This window comes from Mandrillus leucophaeus, unplaced genomic scaffold (genome assembly GCF_000951045.1).
Source record: "Mandrillus leucophaeus isolate KB7577 unplaced genomic scaffold, Mleu.le_1.0 Scaffold523, whole genome shotgun sequence".
Classification (NCBI taxonomy): Eukaryota; Metazoa; Chordata; class Mammalia; order Primates; family Cercopithecidae; genus Mandrillus; species Mandrillus leucophaeus.
This window is the reverse complement of record NW_012105620.1, coordinates 702,725-719,701: the sequence shown is the minus strand read 5'-3', so window position 1 is coordinate 719,701 and position 16,977 is coordinate 702,725. Positions and strand designations below refer to the sequence as shown.

At 39.3% G+C, this 16,977-nt stretch overlaps 1 protein-coding gene across 1 annotated transcript in view; it reads right to left on the bottom strand.

Moving 5' to 3' along the window:
- PPAP2A (phosphatidic acid phosphatase type 2A) overlaps positions 1-16,977 on the bottom strand; it is a 109,732-nt gene that overhangs the window by 53,066 nt on the left and 39,689 nt on the right. The window contains exon 2 of the mRNA XM_011996756.1: positions 9,567-9,721. Within this exon, the coding sequence (XP_011852146.1) occupies positions 9,567-9,721 (155 nt within the window). The remainder of the gene's footprint in view (positions 1-9,566; positions 9,722-16,977) is intronic.

Genomic DNA, 16,977 nt, shown 5'->3' with positions numbered 1-16,977 from the left:
TATTTATATAAATATATGTTATAAAAATATATTTATATTTTCCCCTTGGGTGCTATCTTATATATATCATATATATATGCATAGTATACGCACATACATACACACATATCTCCAGTCGGGATACGCATTCAATATAAGTCTCCTTCCCCCCTCACTCCCCAAAAAACTGTTTTAATGAGGTAAGAGATGACTTGGAAATATGGTCAGTTTCCACAGAGTTAAGCTGAATTTTCATGGTAGTAGTCATTATCAAACATAAACAACAATCTTATTCTATTTCACATTTTGCAGTTTTTCATAAAATTTTCTACCTCAATTTATTAAACACCTATTATGTGCCACTAAGGTTACAATCATGAGCAATACAGACCATCCCTACTCTAGTGAAGATTATTGTCTTACTGCCTATAGAGGTGAAAATAAGAAATGGCAGCACAGCACCTATGTTTCCATGAAAACAAGGGAGAAATGACAAACAAATGTGAGCAACAGACTGTTTGGATACCAGCTTCCTGCACCAGTACAGGAAAAGGACAGCAAGAAAGATGTGCCATGCCATAAAACCTAACCAACTCCAATCTCCTCTGCCATGCAGGGTAAAATTCTAAAGCCACTTTGCCATAAGAACACTTTACTTATATATTACTTTACACTTTATAAAAATAAACATATTAACCCATTCATTCTTTCTTCCTCAAGACTATCAATTTCTTATTACCATTTAGGTAAGCTATTCAAAACAATAAAAATTATACCTCGATTACCTGCTTTGTGGGCAGGCTCTCTAAAAAAACATTATTTTTTCAAATAATGTACCAAAAACAAAGAACTTCAGAAAATCCACATATCTATAGTAAATAATCTCCCTCATCTTCCAAAACATTATCAAATTCCAAACTTTACAAATGTGGTATTCCACAACAATTCAACCCAAAAAATATATCCTGTGTTATTTCCCCTCAGGTGTTAATAAAGGGAGTAAAAGTGATTTTTTAAAATTAACTTAGGAGCAATTAGACTACCAAAAATAATAAAAAATATTTCTTAATATTTCTTAAAAAGTCATATTTTATCCTTTAAAATTGTGGATATTGTCCATATATTATTACACTAGCAATATTTATAGTAGAAATCTGAGTAATCAACGCCAGAAAAATACACTTGCTTAATGGTATACAAAAGCTAGACATTTTTTGTTATGCTAACACACAAACAACATCAGTTGAAAAGGATAATTCAAAGTACATTATTAGAGGCTAGGTGCAGCGGTTCATGCCTGTATTCCCAGCACTTTGGGGAGGCCAAAGTGGGCGGATCACATGAGGCCAGGAGATCAAGACCAGCCTGGCCAACACAGTGAAACCCCATCTCTACCAAAAATACAAAAATTAGCCAGGCATGGTGGCACGTGCCTGTAATCCCAGCTAAGGCACAAGAATTGCTTAAACCCAGGAGGCAGAGGTTGCAGTGAGCCAAGAATGTACCACTGCACTCCAGCCTGGGTGACAAAGGGAGACTCTGAAAAAAAAAAAAAAAATTATTAGAAATTTTGGGTTGACAGACTATTTCCGTTTCTGTACTTTTAACACTTAGAATGACTTTGCAAAAATCCCAAACCAAAAACTGTAACAATCCACATCCTAAAGGAATTTTAATAGACCAATACTTGGTCTATTAAATGGAGAGGTCTATTAAATGGAGACATAATGGGATTTCAATAATGCATATTTCTGAATTAACCTAGGACAAAGGATTTTTGCATATTGATACGTTTACATAGATGTCTTTCTACCATGAGCTACTAACTCACTATGCAATGCACACTTAAGATAAAGTTCATCTTTAATAGTGACAAAGGCTCTTCAGTTGACCAAACATTAGTTAACCAGCTGTGAACCCTCTTCTCAACTAGGCCTCAACCTTGGCCTTTCATGTCAGCCTGTCCTTGTGTGATGTGCAAGGACAGGACAGGCCCAGTCTTAGCAAAAGTCCTGCTAAGTCAGCTTAGCAAGAAGCCCCTTATCCTTGATATCTGAACACCCTTGATACATTATTAAATTCCTCATCCCCCACCTTTGATATATAAATCTTTGGCCTGCCTTAACAAGAATCGCCTACCCTTGATGTCTCCTCTTCATGATTTTCCATCCACTGATTCCCCTCACCCATAAATCCCCCCTTCTCCTTGTTGTAGTCAGAGTTGAGTTCTCCACCCCAGGTGCAATAGTCTTGAGTAAAGTTTTCCTTAACCATTTTAACAAGTATCAGAATAAATTTATTCAATAATAGAAACCCATATTAGACGGAAAGTCTCCAACTCCTAAGTAAACTTGGGTTGGCAGATTGAAAGGAAAAAATGAAAACTTTTTAAAAAATCTTAAATTGTATCAAACCAACACCTGAGTGCTTTAAACACTTTCAAGGTACCAAGGCTACAGAGTAAAAAGTACAGAGACTGGAGTCTATAACAAAGAATCTGGCCTTTGTCCCTGGGAGAGAGACTCTAAAACCTTAGAATTTCCTGAGTAATAGGGGTGTCTTTGTTACTCTTAAGCCCCTTGGTTCACACTTGGGTTTAGGCTAATGAATGACTCAGGATGGGAGCTGGTCACACTAACCATGTGATTAGAGGGACAGGGCTTTAAACCAACTCAACCTCCAAGGAGGTGAGGGGAACTAGAGATCAAGTTCAACTGGTTGGCCAATGATTCAATCAATCATGACTACATAATAAAACTCTAATAAAAACAATGGACACTGAAGGTTGCAGGAGCTGCCTGGTTGGTGAACACATCAATGTGCCAGGAAAGTGACACATCTTGATGCCACTGGGAGAGGACAGAAAAGCTCTACATTCAGGCTGTCCCCCACCCTGAGACCTTGACTGTGTATCTTAATTTGGCTCACTCTGATTCCTTATAATAAAACTATAATCATAAGTAAAATGATTTCCTGAGTTCTATGAGTTGTTTTAGCCAATTACCAAACCTGACAGGGTCACAGGAACCCCCAGAGCTACAACCTGGGGAACTTCAAATTTGCACCTGAAAACTACAGTGAGAGCAGTCTTACTGGGGACAATGACCTTAAATCCGTGGAGTCTCATGTTAACTCCAGGCAGTTAATGTCAGAATTGAATTATAGCATGCTGCAACACGTAAGACAAACTTTCCACATTCAAGGAGTTACATTTGTTTGTGTAGGTACACTCAGGTTCATAGACAACCAATCACTTCCAAAAAGACTAGTCAGCTACATAAGCTGCTGAGCCACAGGACAAGGAGTGAAGTTTGATTTACTGCGAATTCTCAAAATACAGTTATTTTTATCTTTTTTTTTTTTTTCTTTTGGCACTTTCTTAGAAACAGACAAAATCCACACACATAACAGATAAGCTTCCACAATACTATGTAAAAATGGGTATATAGTTAAGGCATTTAAACTGCAGGTATATGAAAATGAAAACAGAAAAATTTCTAATGGTTTTTTAAAAAATAAAAAAAGGCTTCCTTATTTGAAAAAACAATGTTCAAGGGAGGGGAAAAAACAGAAAATATAAGAGATAAAATGAAAATATCTCAGTCTTGGTGAGGTGCCACCATTTCATCTGTCCTCAGTCTCTGTGCCTTTCGCGGAGCTTCCAGCAGCGCTATGTTGGGCCACAGCATCCGGAGGTTCACAACCTCTGTGGTCCGTAGGAGCCACTAGGAGGAGGGCCCTGGGAAGAATTTGCCATTTTCAGTGGAAAACAAGTGGGCGTTACTAGTTAAGATGTGTTTGTACTTTGGATCTGCGTTTGCTGCACCCTTTCTTATAGTAAGACACCAACTGCTTAAATCATAAGGATGTTTCAGTTCATCCATTTAACAGATATGAAGAGCATTTTAAGAGATACAGCCTCTGGAAATGGATCAAACTCTAACTCATGGCATACTACATATGTTTGTCAATAAACTTATGACATGAAAAAAAAGAAAATATATCATATACTAATAATCCCACTATTCAGAGGGAACCATTACTATTCTTCTCCCTTTACTCTCAATTATTACAAAAATCTTTCCATGTCAATATTATCAAAAATTATGAAATGAATATAATATTTCATCACTAGAATAAATCATAAAATAGTCCCCTATAGCTAAATTATTTATTTCCAATTTTCTTCTATAAAAAGTACTGTAATCAACTGTCTTGTAACTCATTCTCTACATGAAACTTACTTCCAGGATAACTTCCTTCCGGTATAATTTATAGGTCCAACAATACACTCTTTTTAATGCCAATTTATACCCCTGCCAGATTTGTGTATGAGAACACCTGTTTTCTATGCTTGATAAGCTGGGAAAGTTCTTACCTTTGCTACTGTGACAGGCCAAACTGTGTTCTCAGTGCTGCTTTAATATGAACTTAAGACTAAGTCTTAAGAAAAGTTAAATGTTAAAGCATTTATTTCTATTTCTTGACAATTTTCTTCTACTGACAGCTTTCTAGTCATGCCCTTTCCCCATTTTTCTTTGAGGTAGTCATGTGTTTTTCACTAAGTTATAAAATATATAAAGTGGCTGGATGCGGTGGCTCACACCTATAACCTCAGCACTTTGGGAGGCCGAGGTGGGTGGATTGCTTGAGGTCAGGAGTTCAAGACCAGCCTGGCCAACATGGTGAAATCCTATCTCTACTAAAAATACAAAAAATCAGCCAGTTATAGTGGCATGGGCCTGTAGTCCCAGCTACTCGGAAGGCTGAGGTAGGAGAAGCACTTGAACCCGGGAGGCGGAGGTTGCAGTGAGCTGAGATCACACCACTACACTCCAGTCTGGGCAAGAGTGAGACTCCATCTAAAAAAATATAATACAATAAAATAAAATATATAAAGTGATTAAGCCTTGGTCGGGTGCGGTGGCTCACACCTGTAATCCCAACACTTTGGGAGGCCGAGGTGGGCAGATCATGAGGTCAGGAGTTCGAGACCAGCCTGACTAACATGGTGAAACCCCATCTCTATTAAAAATACAAATATTAGCCGGGCGTTGGTGGCATGCGCCTGTAATCCCAGCTACTCAGGAGGCTGAGGCAGGAGAATCGCTTGAACTCGGGAGGTGGAGGTTGCAGCGTGCCGAAATCGCACCACTGCACTCCAGCTTGGGCAACAGAGCGAGACTCCGCCTGAAAAAAAAAGTGATTAAGCCCTTTTCACAAACATCCATGTACATTTCCAGTTTTAGGTCACCATGAATAATACAATCACTCTTTAGAAAGAGTTTTATAAGTTGGTCACAAGCATTGGCTATACTGTTATTTTAGGCTAAATATTTTTGCTAAAAGGTTATGTCATACAGTAATCATGACTTAAGAAAAGCAACTACTTACAGTCGGTACTCAAGTCAATTTAAAATAGCCTATTAAACATAGGCAAGTTTTGTATCCTGAAACTATAAATTTTTAAATTTAGACAAACTATATTATTCATTGCAACATATGGATTTAATACTAACTTTATTGTTACTAACATTACTCTGAAAGTTTGCAAACAAAAAGTCTTACCTTTTTCTAGAAACATAAGAATTTATAAAAATATATAACAAATTACCAAGGGAGAAGGTAGAACTACACAAAGCCAAAAATGATGGGAAAAAAAAAGTCTGGTGTCAAATCTAATATGGATTATTAAAATCCAAAAACAACAACAAAAAAAAATGTAAAAGCCAAATAATGCAGAAATCTATAGTTTTCTGAATGTGGCACCTTTTTGGATAGCTAAAGAAGAAACAGTAGAGAATATATTTTTTAAAAAGATTATGAACCCCGCATTGTAAAAATAAATCACTGCTTTAAAATACAGATTTTCTATCACCCAAAATCTTATTTCTGATCAAATTATAAGGCATATTATATTAAAGTTACATTAAGCATAAATAATTCATTTTATAGAAAATAAGTTATTTTCTATATATAACAACAGATGTTATACACAAACTATTAAAACAAACAAATCTACCCCAAGAATTTGCAAGAATCCTTTCCTGCACATTCAAGCACATTTAAGGCCCAGAAACTGGCCAAATACTACTTCTTTAATTAAAAATAAATTGGCATTAGGCCAGGAGTGGTGGCTCATGCCCGTAATCCCAGTACTTTGGGAGGTCAAGGCTGGCGGATCACCTGAGGTCAGAAGTTCAAGACCAGCCTGACCAATATGGTGAAACCCTGCCTCTATTAAAAATACAAAACATTGGCCGGGTGCGCTGGCTCACACCTGTAATTCCAGCACTTTGGGAGGCCAAGGCGGGCAGATCACGAGGTCAGGAGATCGAGACCATCCTGGCTAACACGGTGAAACCCCGTCTCTACTAAAAATGCAAAAAATTAGCCGGGAGTGGCGGTGGGCGCCTGTAGTCCCAGCTACTTGGGAGGCTGAGGCAGGAGAATGGTGTGAACCCGGGAGGGGGAGCTTGCAGTGAACCAAGATCGTGCCACTGCACTCCAGCCTGGGCAACTGAGCGAGACTCCGTCTCAAAAAAAAAATACAAAAAATTATCTGAGCATGGTGGTACATGCCTGTAGTTCCAGCTACTCAGGAACCTGAGGCAGGAGAATTGCTTGAACCAATTCTCAGGGGAAGGTTGCAGTTGCAGTAAGCCAAGATCATGCCACTGCACTCCAGCCTGGGCAACAGGACAAGACTCCATCTCAAAACAAACAAATAAATAAATCATTGGCATTAAAAGATTTTTCCAGGTCAATTCTAACAGCAGACTCACAGGAATTAATACCCAAGAACTCAAAGATTGATACTCTTTTTCCACTCCTTAAATAAAAAAATTTAGCCTTATTGCTATTTAAGCTGTTTGATATTATAATACTATAACTAAAAAAAAAAAAAATTGTTATAAAGATAAGTAAAAAAACAAAGCACAAAACTAAATCTGTGGTGTGCTCACAATGACATAAAAACTGTCAAACTAGGTTGGGTGTGGTGGCTCACGCCTGTAATCCCAGCACTTTGGGATTACAAAGCAGGTGGATCACCTGAGGTCAGGAGTTTGAGACCAGCCTGGCCAACATGGTAAAACACCGTCTCTACTAAAACTACAAAAATTAGCCAGGTGTGGTGGTGCATGCCTGTAGTCCCAGCTACTTGGGAGGTCGAGGTAGGAGAATTGCTTGAACCTGGGAGGCGGAGGTTGCACTGAGTCGAGATTGTGCCACTGCACTCCAGCCCGGACAACAGAGCAAGACTCCATCTCAAAAAAAATAAAAATAAAAAACAAACAGCAGCAGCAACAACAACAAAAAAAAACTGTCAAACTAAAGGAAACATCAAAATGCCACCAGTAGTTGTCTTCAGGTAGTAGAACTAAGGGCTATTTATTTTCTCTTTCTACTTTATAATCATTTTTTTTTTCATTAATAAAAGATTATGGGCCAGGTGCATGTTGCCAGGTGGCCAACACAGTGAAACCCCATCTCTACTAAAAATACAAAAATTAGCTGGGCGTGGTGACAAGCACCTGTAATTCCAGCTACTTGAGAGGCTGAGGCAGGAGAATCGCTTGAACCCGAGCTGAAGCAGGGTAGATTGCTTGAGGTCAGGAGTTCAAGACCAGCCTGGCCAATATGGTGAAACCCCATCTCTACTAAAAAATACAAAAATTAGCTAGGCATGGCGGCACACGCCTATAGTCCCAGCTTCTCAGGAGAGTTAGACAGGAGAATCACCTGAACCTGGGAGGCAGAGATTGCAGTGAGCCAATATTACACCACTGCACTCCAGCCTGGGCGACAAGAGCAAAACTCCATCTCAAAAAAATACATATATTATTATTACAATTTATTTATTCACTCTCAAGCAATTATCTCCTCAAATACAGGGGTAAGTTTTTTTTTAAAAAAAGAAACTTTATCTGGCAATAGTTGCTCAAAATCATGGCTACCACAACTACTTAGTACTTCATATAGTACAGTAACACCGTCTATTGTCATCCAAGTGGCAGTATTTCCCTGCACACAGTTTCTCCTAAGCTGAATGGCTAAAATTTAAGTAACCAGTTATGGTGGGATTTATTTTTTAGAAAAAGAAGTATCTCCTTAAACTAAATCCTAGATTTTATGCTAGATTTTTCTATCATTTTACTCCCATAAAAGTAGCTATAATCAAATTAGAATTATAAGAATATATTAATACTTGTATCTCTTAGAACGTAATAAAATACTGGACCCCTTCACCTTCAAAATACTGAGCTAATGGCCATTAGAAAAAAATCTACTAGACAAAAAGACAAAATGAACTCAGATACATAAACTGGAAAAACAAACAACTAGGTTATTATTCTTACCCAATTTGGGAGCAAAATAGAGAGAGAAAAGCCAGCCAGTCCTACAGCAGAACAAGGTTGCTGAGTTTACTGAGACACTAAATTTTTGTAAGTCGAGGACAGCCAAGTAACAAGACAGGTGGCCAGAGGAGAAATATGATGTGATATGCTTCACTGCCAAGATACTCAAGGAGGTAAATCTTCACCTTGCTCCTTCCCTTCTATTTCCAAGTCACATAAAATCACAATGGCAAGACTTCGGAATGAGAGCCAAGGGTAAAGAAAGTAGGCATAATATCCCAAGTGGCAATCTTAACCTAGTTTGTGAATCTTAACTTAGAATGACAGTTTTTAATTACTTAAAATAGTGAAACCCAGTATTATCCTACAAACTGATGAACTATCTGAAGGACAGTACAAAGTAAGAAATGGTGACTTCTTTTTTTTTTTTTTTTGAGACAGAGTTTCGCTCTTATTGCCCAGGCTGGAGTTCAATGGCGTGATCTCTGCTCACAGCAATTTCCACCTCCCGGGTTCAAGCAATTCTCCTGCCTCAGCCTCCTGAGTAGCTAGGGTTACAGGCATGCGCCACCACGCCCAGCTAATTCTGTATTTTTAGTAGAGAAGGGGTTTCTCCATGTTGGTCAGGCTGGTCTTGAACTGCTGACCTCAGGTGATCCGTCCACCTCGGCCTCCCAAAGTGCTGGGATTACAGGCGTGAGCCACCACACCCAGCCAGTAGTGACATATCTTAATGTATTCTAATAATTTTATTCTGCATATAGATTTGTGATCTTTCTGCTGAGTTTGTTTTCTCAAATTTAATATGCAAACATTTTCATTTTTCATGGCCTCAATTTCCACTTAACAGTATGATAAAGCAAGCATAATCTTAGTTTCAGCTCTGCCATACAATAGCTTACTGGGCTTTAACAAGTGTCTGAACCTAAGTTTCTTCATTTGTTTACTGAGAGGAGTTGGTCCAAATGACTCAAAAAGACTCTCCTATTCAAAAATAATCACTGTATCATTCTTACAGAATGACATCAAGTTGTTCTGGGTAACATCCACTTTTAACTGGAGAAACACTGCCTCTGGACTAAAACAGTGGGTATATCCCTCAAGCAATCATTCACCATATTAACACTGGTGAAGACAGTACTGTGGATTTACCCCCGCCCCAACTCCATACTTCATCCAACCTCCAGCACAACAAACCCATCACTACCTACTTATTAATTTACTTACAGAGGAAATGGGCAAGCCAACCCCTACTAGGATGAGGACAGTGGATGTGACGGTACTGTCATGGTACGGATAGTTGATGCTGTTGTCTTTACAGAAAAAGCCTCTCTGAAATGGATATATTTGGCCCAATTTTAGAACAGCCATAGGCATGGAAGCTGTTGGGGAAGGGAAAAAAAGACACACATGATTAAATTCAATTCACTTCATTAGGAAGTAAAGTCTACTGAATGGGATGCAAATTCTAGCCATATTTTACCCTCTCTGGAGATGGATCTCCATTATACCCAAGGGCAAAGATTAAGAAAATCATGCAGCATCATTTGCTTGTCCATATCAGCCCCACCTTTTTCCAAGTATAAATACTATTACTTGCATTGACCTCCGATTTTAGAAATAACCAATAAAAGAGACTTCTACAAGGAGAGCAAAATTGGCCCATGGAAAAATAAAGCTGAGAAAACAGGAAGGTTTTCCATTTTGCATTCTGTAGTTAATTCGTTTTTAATTGAATTGCTTTATATTGAACTGTGTTTAAGAAAAAAGGCAAAATTCCATAAATAAATTCAGTAATTAATATCATAACAGCCAAATATCATCCAGGAGAAGAAACATGTAGAACTTTGCTTCACATTAGAATTTTTAAATTTTTTTCTACATTAGAATTTAAACTAATAGGGTTAGAAAACAATAGAAACCAAGCCAAGTATGGTGGCTCATGCCTGTAATCCCAGCACTTTGGGAGGCCAAGGCGGGCAGATCACTTGACATGAAGAGTTCAAGAGGAGCCTGGCCAATATGGTGAAGCCCCGTTTCTACTAAAAACACAAAAATTAGCCAGGCGTGGTAGTGCACGCCTGTAGTCCCAGCTACTGGGCAGACTGAAGCAGGAGAATCACTTGAACCCAGGGGGCAGAGGTCGCAGTGAGTCGAGATTGCACCACTGCACTCCAGCCTGGTCGACAGAGCAAGACTCCATCTCAGGAAAAAAAAAAAAAAAAAGAGAGAGAGAGAAAGAAAATGATAGGAACCATAAGTATATATTCAGTAATAAAATAGAAAGAAAAAGCCTTTTGTTTTCCAAAGACAAACAAACACCTGGTTTTATTAGCCCTGGCAAGGCTCCAAAACCACTTTTAACAAGTTATACCGAAATAATTTTCAGTTGAAATTTTGCACCTAAATAAAATGACCCTGAAAGATCAAAGTTAAATAATTTAAATTAGTGGCTTCTTAAGATGTTCAAGGCCGTGCGTGGTGGCTCAAGCCTGTAATCCCAGCACTTTGGGAGGCCGAGATGGGCGGATCACGAGGTCAGGAGATCGGAGACCATCCTGGCTAACACAGTGAAACCCCGTCTCTACTAAAAAATACAAAAAACTAGCCGGGCGAGGTGGCAGGCGCCTGTAGTCCCAGCTACTCGGGAGGCTGAGGCAGAAGAATGGCGTAAATCCGGGAGGCGGAGTTTGCAGTGAGCCGAGATCCAGCCACTGTACTCCAGCCTGGGCGACAGAGCTAGACTCTGTCTCAAAAAAACAAAAAAAAAAAGATGTTCAAATTTACCATGCTTTTAGGCTTTGTTTTATACAATTCAAACATTCAAGCATCTACTCACTCACTGTATGTGCAATACTAAGCCATACTTAGGGAAGACAAATTTGTATAAAACAAATACTAAATTCAAGAACCTAAATTGTATATGCAGAAAAAGAATGTATACCCAGTAAATTGTTTAAAAAGAAATCCCAAGGCAGATTTTTTGGGGAAAATGATGAAACTGTTCTGTATCTTGATTGAGATAGTAATTCCACAACTCTTTTATTACATGTAAAGTTAAGAAGAAATACGATAAAAGGCAGAAATATGCCATAAAAATACGAATATAATTACTAAAATGGCATAGAAGGACCTATAGGAATTTAGAGCTCAACATAAACTGGAGGAGTTAGAAAAGACTATTAAAGAAGAGGCAACTGAGTTGAACTTGAAATGACAGGTAAAACACAGGCAATAGGGAGGAGCACGGGGAGACCATTTAGTGGTAGAGGAAGGCAGGGAAGCATGAAAATTGCAACAAGAGCACAAAGGGAATGAGCAGGGAGTTTTCAAGGTACATACATTTTGTAGCCAACATGTATTGCACGCTTGCACATGCTGGGAATTAGGCCACATAGATTAACTCAATCCTTACCTCACCTCTGTGAAGTAGGTATTATCACTACTTGCTTTTTTCATATAACGTTGTTGAAGCTTAGAGAAATGAGGAACATTGCTGAAACTAGAAAGTGGTGGAACCAAGGTTCCAACACAAGCTATCTCTTTCTAGAGTTAGGGAATATATGGCCTCCCATGGAGACAAGTGATCTGGCTAGGTTAACAGGTTAGAATTGCAGCAAGGAAGATATGATTGGGAGAAGGAGAACCTGTCCTTTAAAAACCTCACTTAGTATAATACATGCCATGTTCATGATAAGAACTCAAAGCAGGCTGAGTACAGTGAGTGGATCACACCTATAAACCCAACATGTTGAAAGGTTGAGGCAGAAGGACCCCTTGAGTTCAGGAGATCAAGACTAGTCTGGGCAACATATTGAGACCTCATCTCTAAAAAAGAAATTTTTTAATTGGTTGGGCATGGTGGCATGTGCCTGTAGTCCCAGTTACACAGGAGGGTGAGGGAGGAGGATACCTTGAGCCCGAGAGGTAAAGGCTTCAGTAAGCCATGTTCACACTACTGCACCCCAGCCTGGGTAACAGGACAACACCCTGTCTCAAAAAAAAAAAAGGAGGAGGAGGAAAAAAAAACTGAAAGTTAATGGAACAATGTATTATTTGCTACAGATTATCTCTGAATTCTGCAATTCTATGGTTTTTCATGGGAATAACAGTGCTTGAGATTTCTGTGTTTATTAAAAGATTATAGTAGTCAGGCACGGTGACTAACACCTGTAATCCCAGTGATTCAGGAGGCTGAGGCGAGAGGATCACTTGAGGCCAGAAGTTCAAGATCATTCTGGGCAACATAGCAAGACTTTGTCTCTAAAAAGTATTTTTAAAAATTAGCTGGGAGGCCAGGTGAGGTGGCTCATGCTTGTAATCCCAGCACTTTGGGAAGCCGAGGCAGGTGGATCACAAGGTCAGGCGATCAAGACCATCTTGGCTAATACGATGAAACCCTGTCTATACTAAAAATACAAAAACTTAGCTGGGCGTGGTAGAATGCACCTGTAGTCCCAGTTACTTGGAAGGCTGAGGCAGGAGAATCACTTGAACCTGAGAGGCGGAGGTTGCAGTGAGCTGAGATCGCGCCACTGTACTCCAGCCTGGGCGACAGAGTGAGACTCCATCTCAAAAAAAAAAAAACACTAGCTGAGCATAGTGGTACACACCAATAGTCCCAGATATTTGGGAAGCTGAGGAGGAAGAATCACTTGGGCCCAACAATTTGAGGCTACGTTGAGCCATGATTATGCCACTGTATTCCAACATGGGTGACAGAGCAAGACTCCCAACTCCAAAGAAAGAAAAAGGATTATGGGTTTAAAACACTTGAAATGACAAAAGTTTGTAGGAAATAAAATATCACTGTCCTCTTTTGCTCAGGGTCAGCAACATGGTAAAATGAGGAAGTTTAGAAATTAACTTCCAGGAAAAAAAAAGAGAGAGAGAGAGAGCAAGAAGAAACACAAGTATTTACAGTTTTGAAATAATCTACTAATTAGGTGATAAGTAGTGAGTAGATAGTGGAAACAGAATAGGATGCACAGAAGAATGTTTTGAATACAGAAATGATACAAAACTTGTGGACTGATCACAAATGCTGAGACAGACCTGGAGATGGCACTTCACGGTTTGGACATATGAAAAATGAAACTTCCATTGATAGAAATGAGAAGTTGCCAGGGGAAGCTAGTTTTTTGGAACAGATACCTCTATTCCAAAAAACAATGGAATAGTCTTTATCTGCTACTGAGATGGTTTTTTTGTTTTGTTTTGTTTTGTTTTTGTTTTTGTTTTGAGACAGAGTCTTGCTCTGTGGCCCAGGCTGGATAGTGCAGAGGTGCGACCTTGGCTCACTGCAACCTCCGCCTCCCAGTTTCAACTGATTCTCCAACTTCAGCCTCCTGATTAGCTGGGACCACAGGCACATGCAACCAAGCCCGGCTAATTTTTGTAGTTTCAGTAAAGATGGGTTTTCACCATGTTGACCAGGCTCATCTTGAACTCCTGCCCTCAAGTGATCTACCTGTCTCGGCCTCCCAAACTGCTGGGATTACAGACATGAGCCACCATACCCGACCGAGATTATTTTTAATGTTAACTTTTTAGAGTAGTGCTGAGAGTTCTGTGTTAAAGTTAGTGTTCTAGGAAGATTCTTCTCCTTATAAACACTTTTTTAGGACAGATACACTTTCTCCTTAATATCTAAAGAACATAGATACTGTTTTGACCCTAATCATAGTTCTAGGATATTTTTCTCTTAATTAAAATTTCCTTAAGAGGAGTCACTTTTAAATTCTATAATAACCGCCGGGCATGGTGGCTCATCCTCTACCTGGGACTACAGCTGCTATCAGGCAGCCTTCTCCACACAGCTCTCTTTTTGGGGTAGCACTCCTTTTCTTTGTGCTTCAGATCTAAGGGGCAATATTCCCATCCTCTCTGTTGCTAGCCCAGGATACTACAATATCTCTTGTTGATTTTCTAAACTCTGCCCACCTATTTGTGAATACTTGCTTCATTTAATCCTCTTCAAATTGTCCAGCTTGAGTATGCCATCTGTTTCTTATCAGGACCATGGGTGACAGTACCACATACATATTTTGATCTTGCTAAACACAACTGTTAGGCATGTATGTCTGCTCTTAGTACACTATTTCTATGATATGTCAAGGAAAACAGACACATGAATACCTGGATAGATGCAAACAGATGTTCCCATATTCTCCTTAGTTCAGTGATAGTTGAAATCTCTTCCATTTTATTAAATATATATCATATATACTTCCTCAAATATGTGCTGTTACAAAACATTCCAATGGAATAAATCTAAAATGTATTTTACAAAGAGAAAGACTAAAGTACATCAATGTCAATCCCTAATATATAGAAGGTAAAGAAGTACTAAATTTATTTTGAAAAGAATGAAATAAAAATCAAGTTATTAAAGTGACTATACTGACTCCTGTACCCACTCCCTTCCCCAAGTTTCTCTAAAGATCTCATTTCAGACATTTAAATGAATATTATGCTACACAACAGGGAAACTCAGATGTCCATCCCCTAGTTGTTCATTCGAACATTTCCATTGCCATAATACGGCAGCTGCAATGCCAGGAAAGAAGAAAGGAAAAAAGACTAAAAGAGGGGAAAAATGAAAAAGACCTCAAATAATTTTTTTTTTAAGAGACTGGGTCTTACTCTGTCACCTAGGGTGGGGTCCACTGGCATGATCATAGTTCATTGTAACCTTGAACTCTTGGGCTCAAGCAATCCTCTCACCTCAGCCTCCCAAGCAGCTGTGACTACAGTCATGTGCCACCATTCCCGGCTAATTTTTTTTTTTTTTTTTTGGTAGGGACAGAGTCTCACTATGTTTCCCAGGCTGGTCTCAAACTCCTGGACTCAAGCAATCCTCCTGCCTCGGCCTCCCAAAGTGCTGGGATTACACATATGAACCAGCATACCCACCCACCACAGAACTTTTAATGAAAGAGGGAAATCAGTACTACCGGAAAATAGCATAGCTGTAACTGCAAGCATGACTGACATTTAGGTTTGGGCAACACAGCCATCAGGATCCCAGCAGGAAACAGATAGCACCCTCAAACTGGGTAATTTAAGGAGAGTTTAAGAAAGGGACTATGTACAAGGTGTGAAAAATGTGGGCACAGTCAAAAGACAGTGCAGTCTCCTGAAGCTGCTATCATCTACAGACTTGAAAGGACAAAGAGGGCCCTATGATATGAGCCATGGCCTCTGGGAGAGCCAACATGACACGATCTTGTAGGAGGAAGCCAGGCGAATAAACACAGCAACTCTACTCTCCTCCTGCCAGTGCTATCCATTGTCCAAACCCATCTAGAAGCCAGTCTCAGGCTCTTGAGACTGAGGGCAGGGAAGGTGATGACAGAAAGCAGGTCCACAGGGGCAATGGAAGATAAGCAGAACCAGGAGGGAAGAGAAGGTAAAACCAGTTGGGGCCTCAGTAGGGAGCTGAAACCTAAAAGTGAGTAACTCAAGAGAGATTAATAAAGCGGTTATTTACAAAGTCTATATTAAGACTACATATTAAGAATATTGGGTTTTATTCTGTGGGTAACAAGGAGACACAATTCCAATATGTGCCCTAATAGAGGGGCTGTGAAAAGAGTTGTACAAAGGAAAAAAACAGTGTGAAGACAGAAGAGAGGGCAAGGCCAGAGGCAAGAAATACTAGTGTATATGAGAGATGTTAAGGGCCTGACACAAAGAAATAACAAGGGGAACAGGAAAAAGAGGTAGATTCTAAAGATGTTTAGGAAGTTATTCCTACAGAATTGTGGATCGTGTCTCTGTGTGCATATTGATGTGTGTGTATCTAAAACACACACACACACACACACACCTCTTCAGCCTTTGTTGTATCTGCAAAATATAATTTCCATTTTTCCCTTTCCCTAATTACCACCCAATAACATGCCCTGCATAATCTTGCTTAGAGTAAGCATTTCAAGGAATATTTATGGAATGAATGAAGAAGTGAGTAAAGCTTCTGAAACATATAAACAATAATCTTATGTAACCATAAAGTCAGATCCTGAAAAGCTGTATGTGATTTGTCACACCGAAGGGCTCAAATTCAAACAAACCAAGAAGAGACAATCTGAAGTCCAAGAACACGCTAGGGAAGCACTTACAATTCTATACTCTAGCAACTCTTTCTTAAGCTGTTTTCCATTGGGAACACAAACTGCTAACAAAGATAAACAAACTGAATATACCCATGTTAACTGCTCAAACAAATCTGTAAATCACAAACTACTGGAATCTTGAAGGCAATTTGTGTACACTCCAGCACTACCTCCAAGCAAAGCTTCAAATATGGCTACTGTAGAAGCACTTCTCTCAGCAGCACCCCTCACTCTTTCCTCAAAGAGAAAAGAAGTTGAGGCCCCAGTGGCATCCTCTTTACTGATCCACCCAAAACAGGGGTCCACAAATTCCCTGCAGGAAAGTAGAAGAATAAGATTTCCAAAGGAGATGCTGAAGAGTAAAAAGCAATCAGACTTCAACGTAGGACTTTACAAATAATTAACAACAGCTCCAGATCCATCCTATTCTCTTCTCTAGAACCACTAGAAACTCTCAGATCTGAAATTGTATCACAGATTACATACCTACATATCCCACTCCATGATACACATGTCGAACT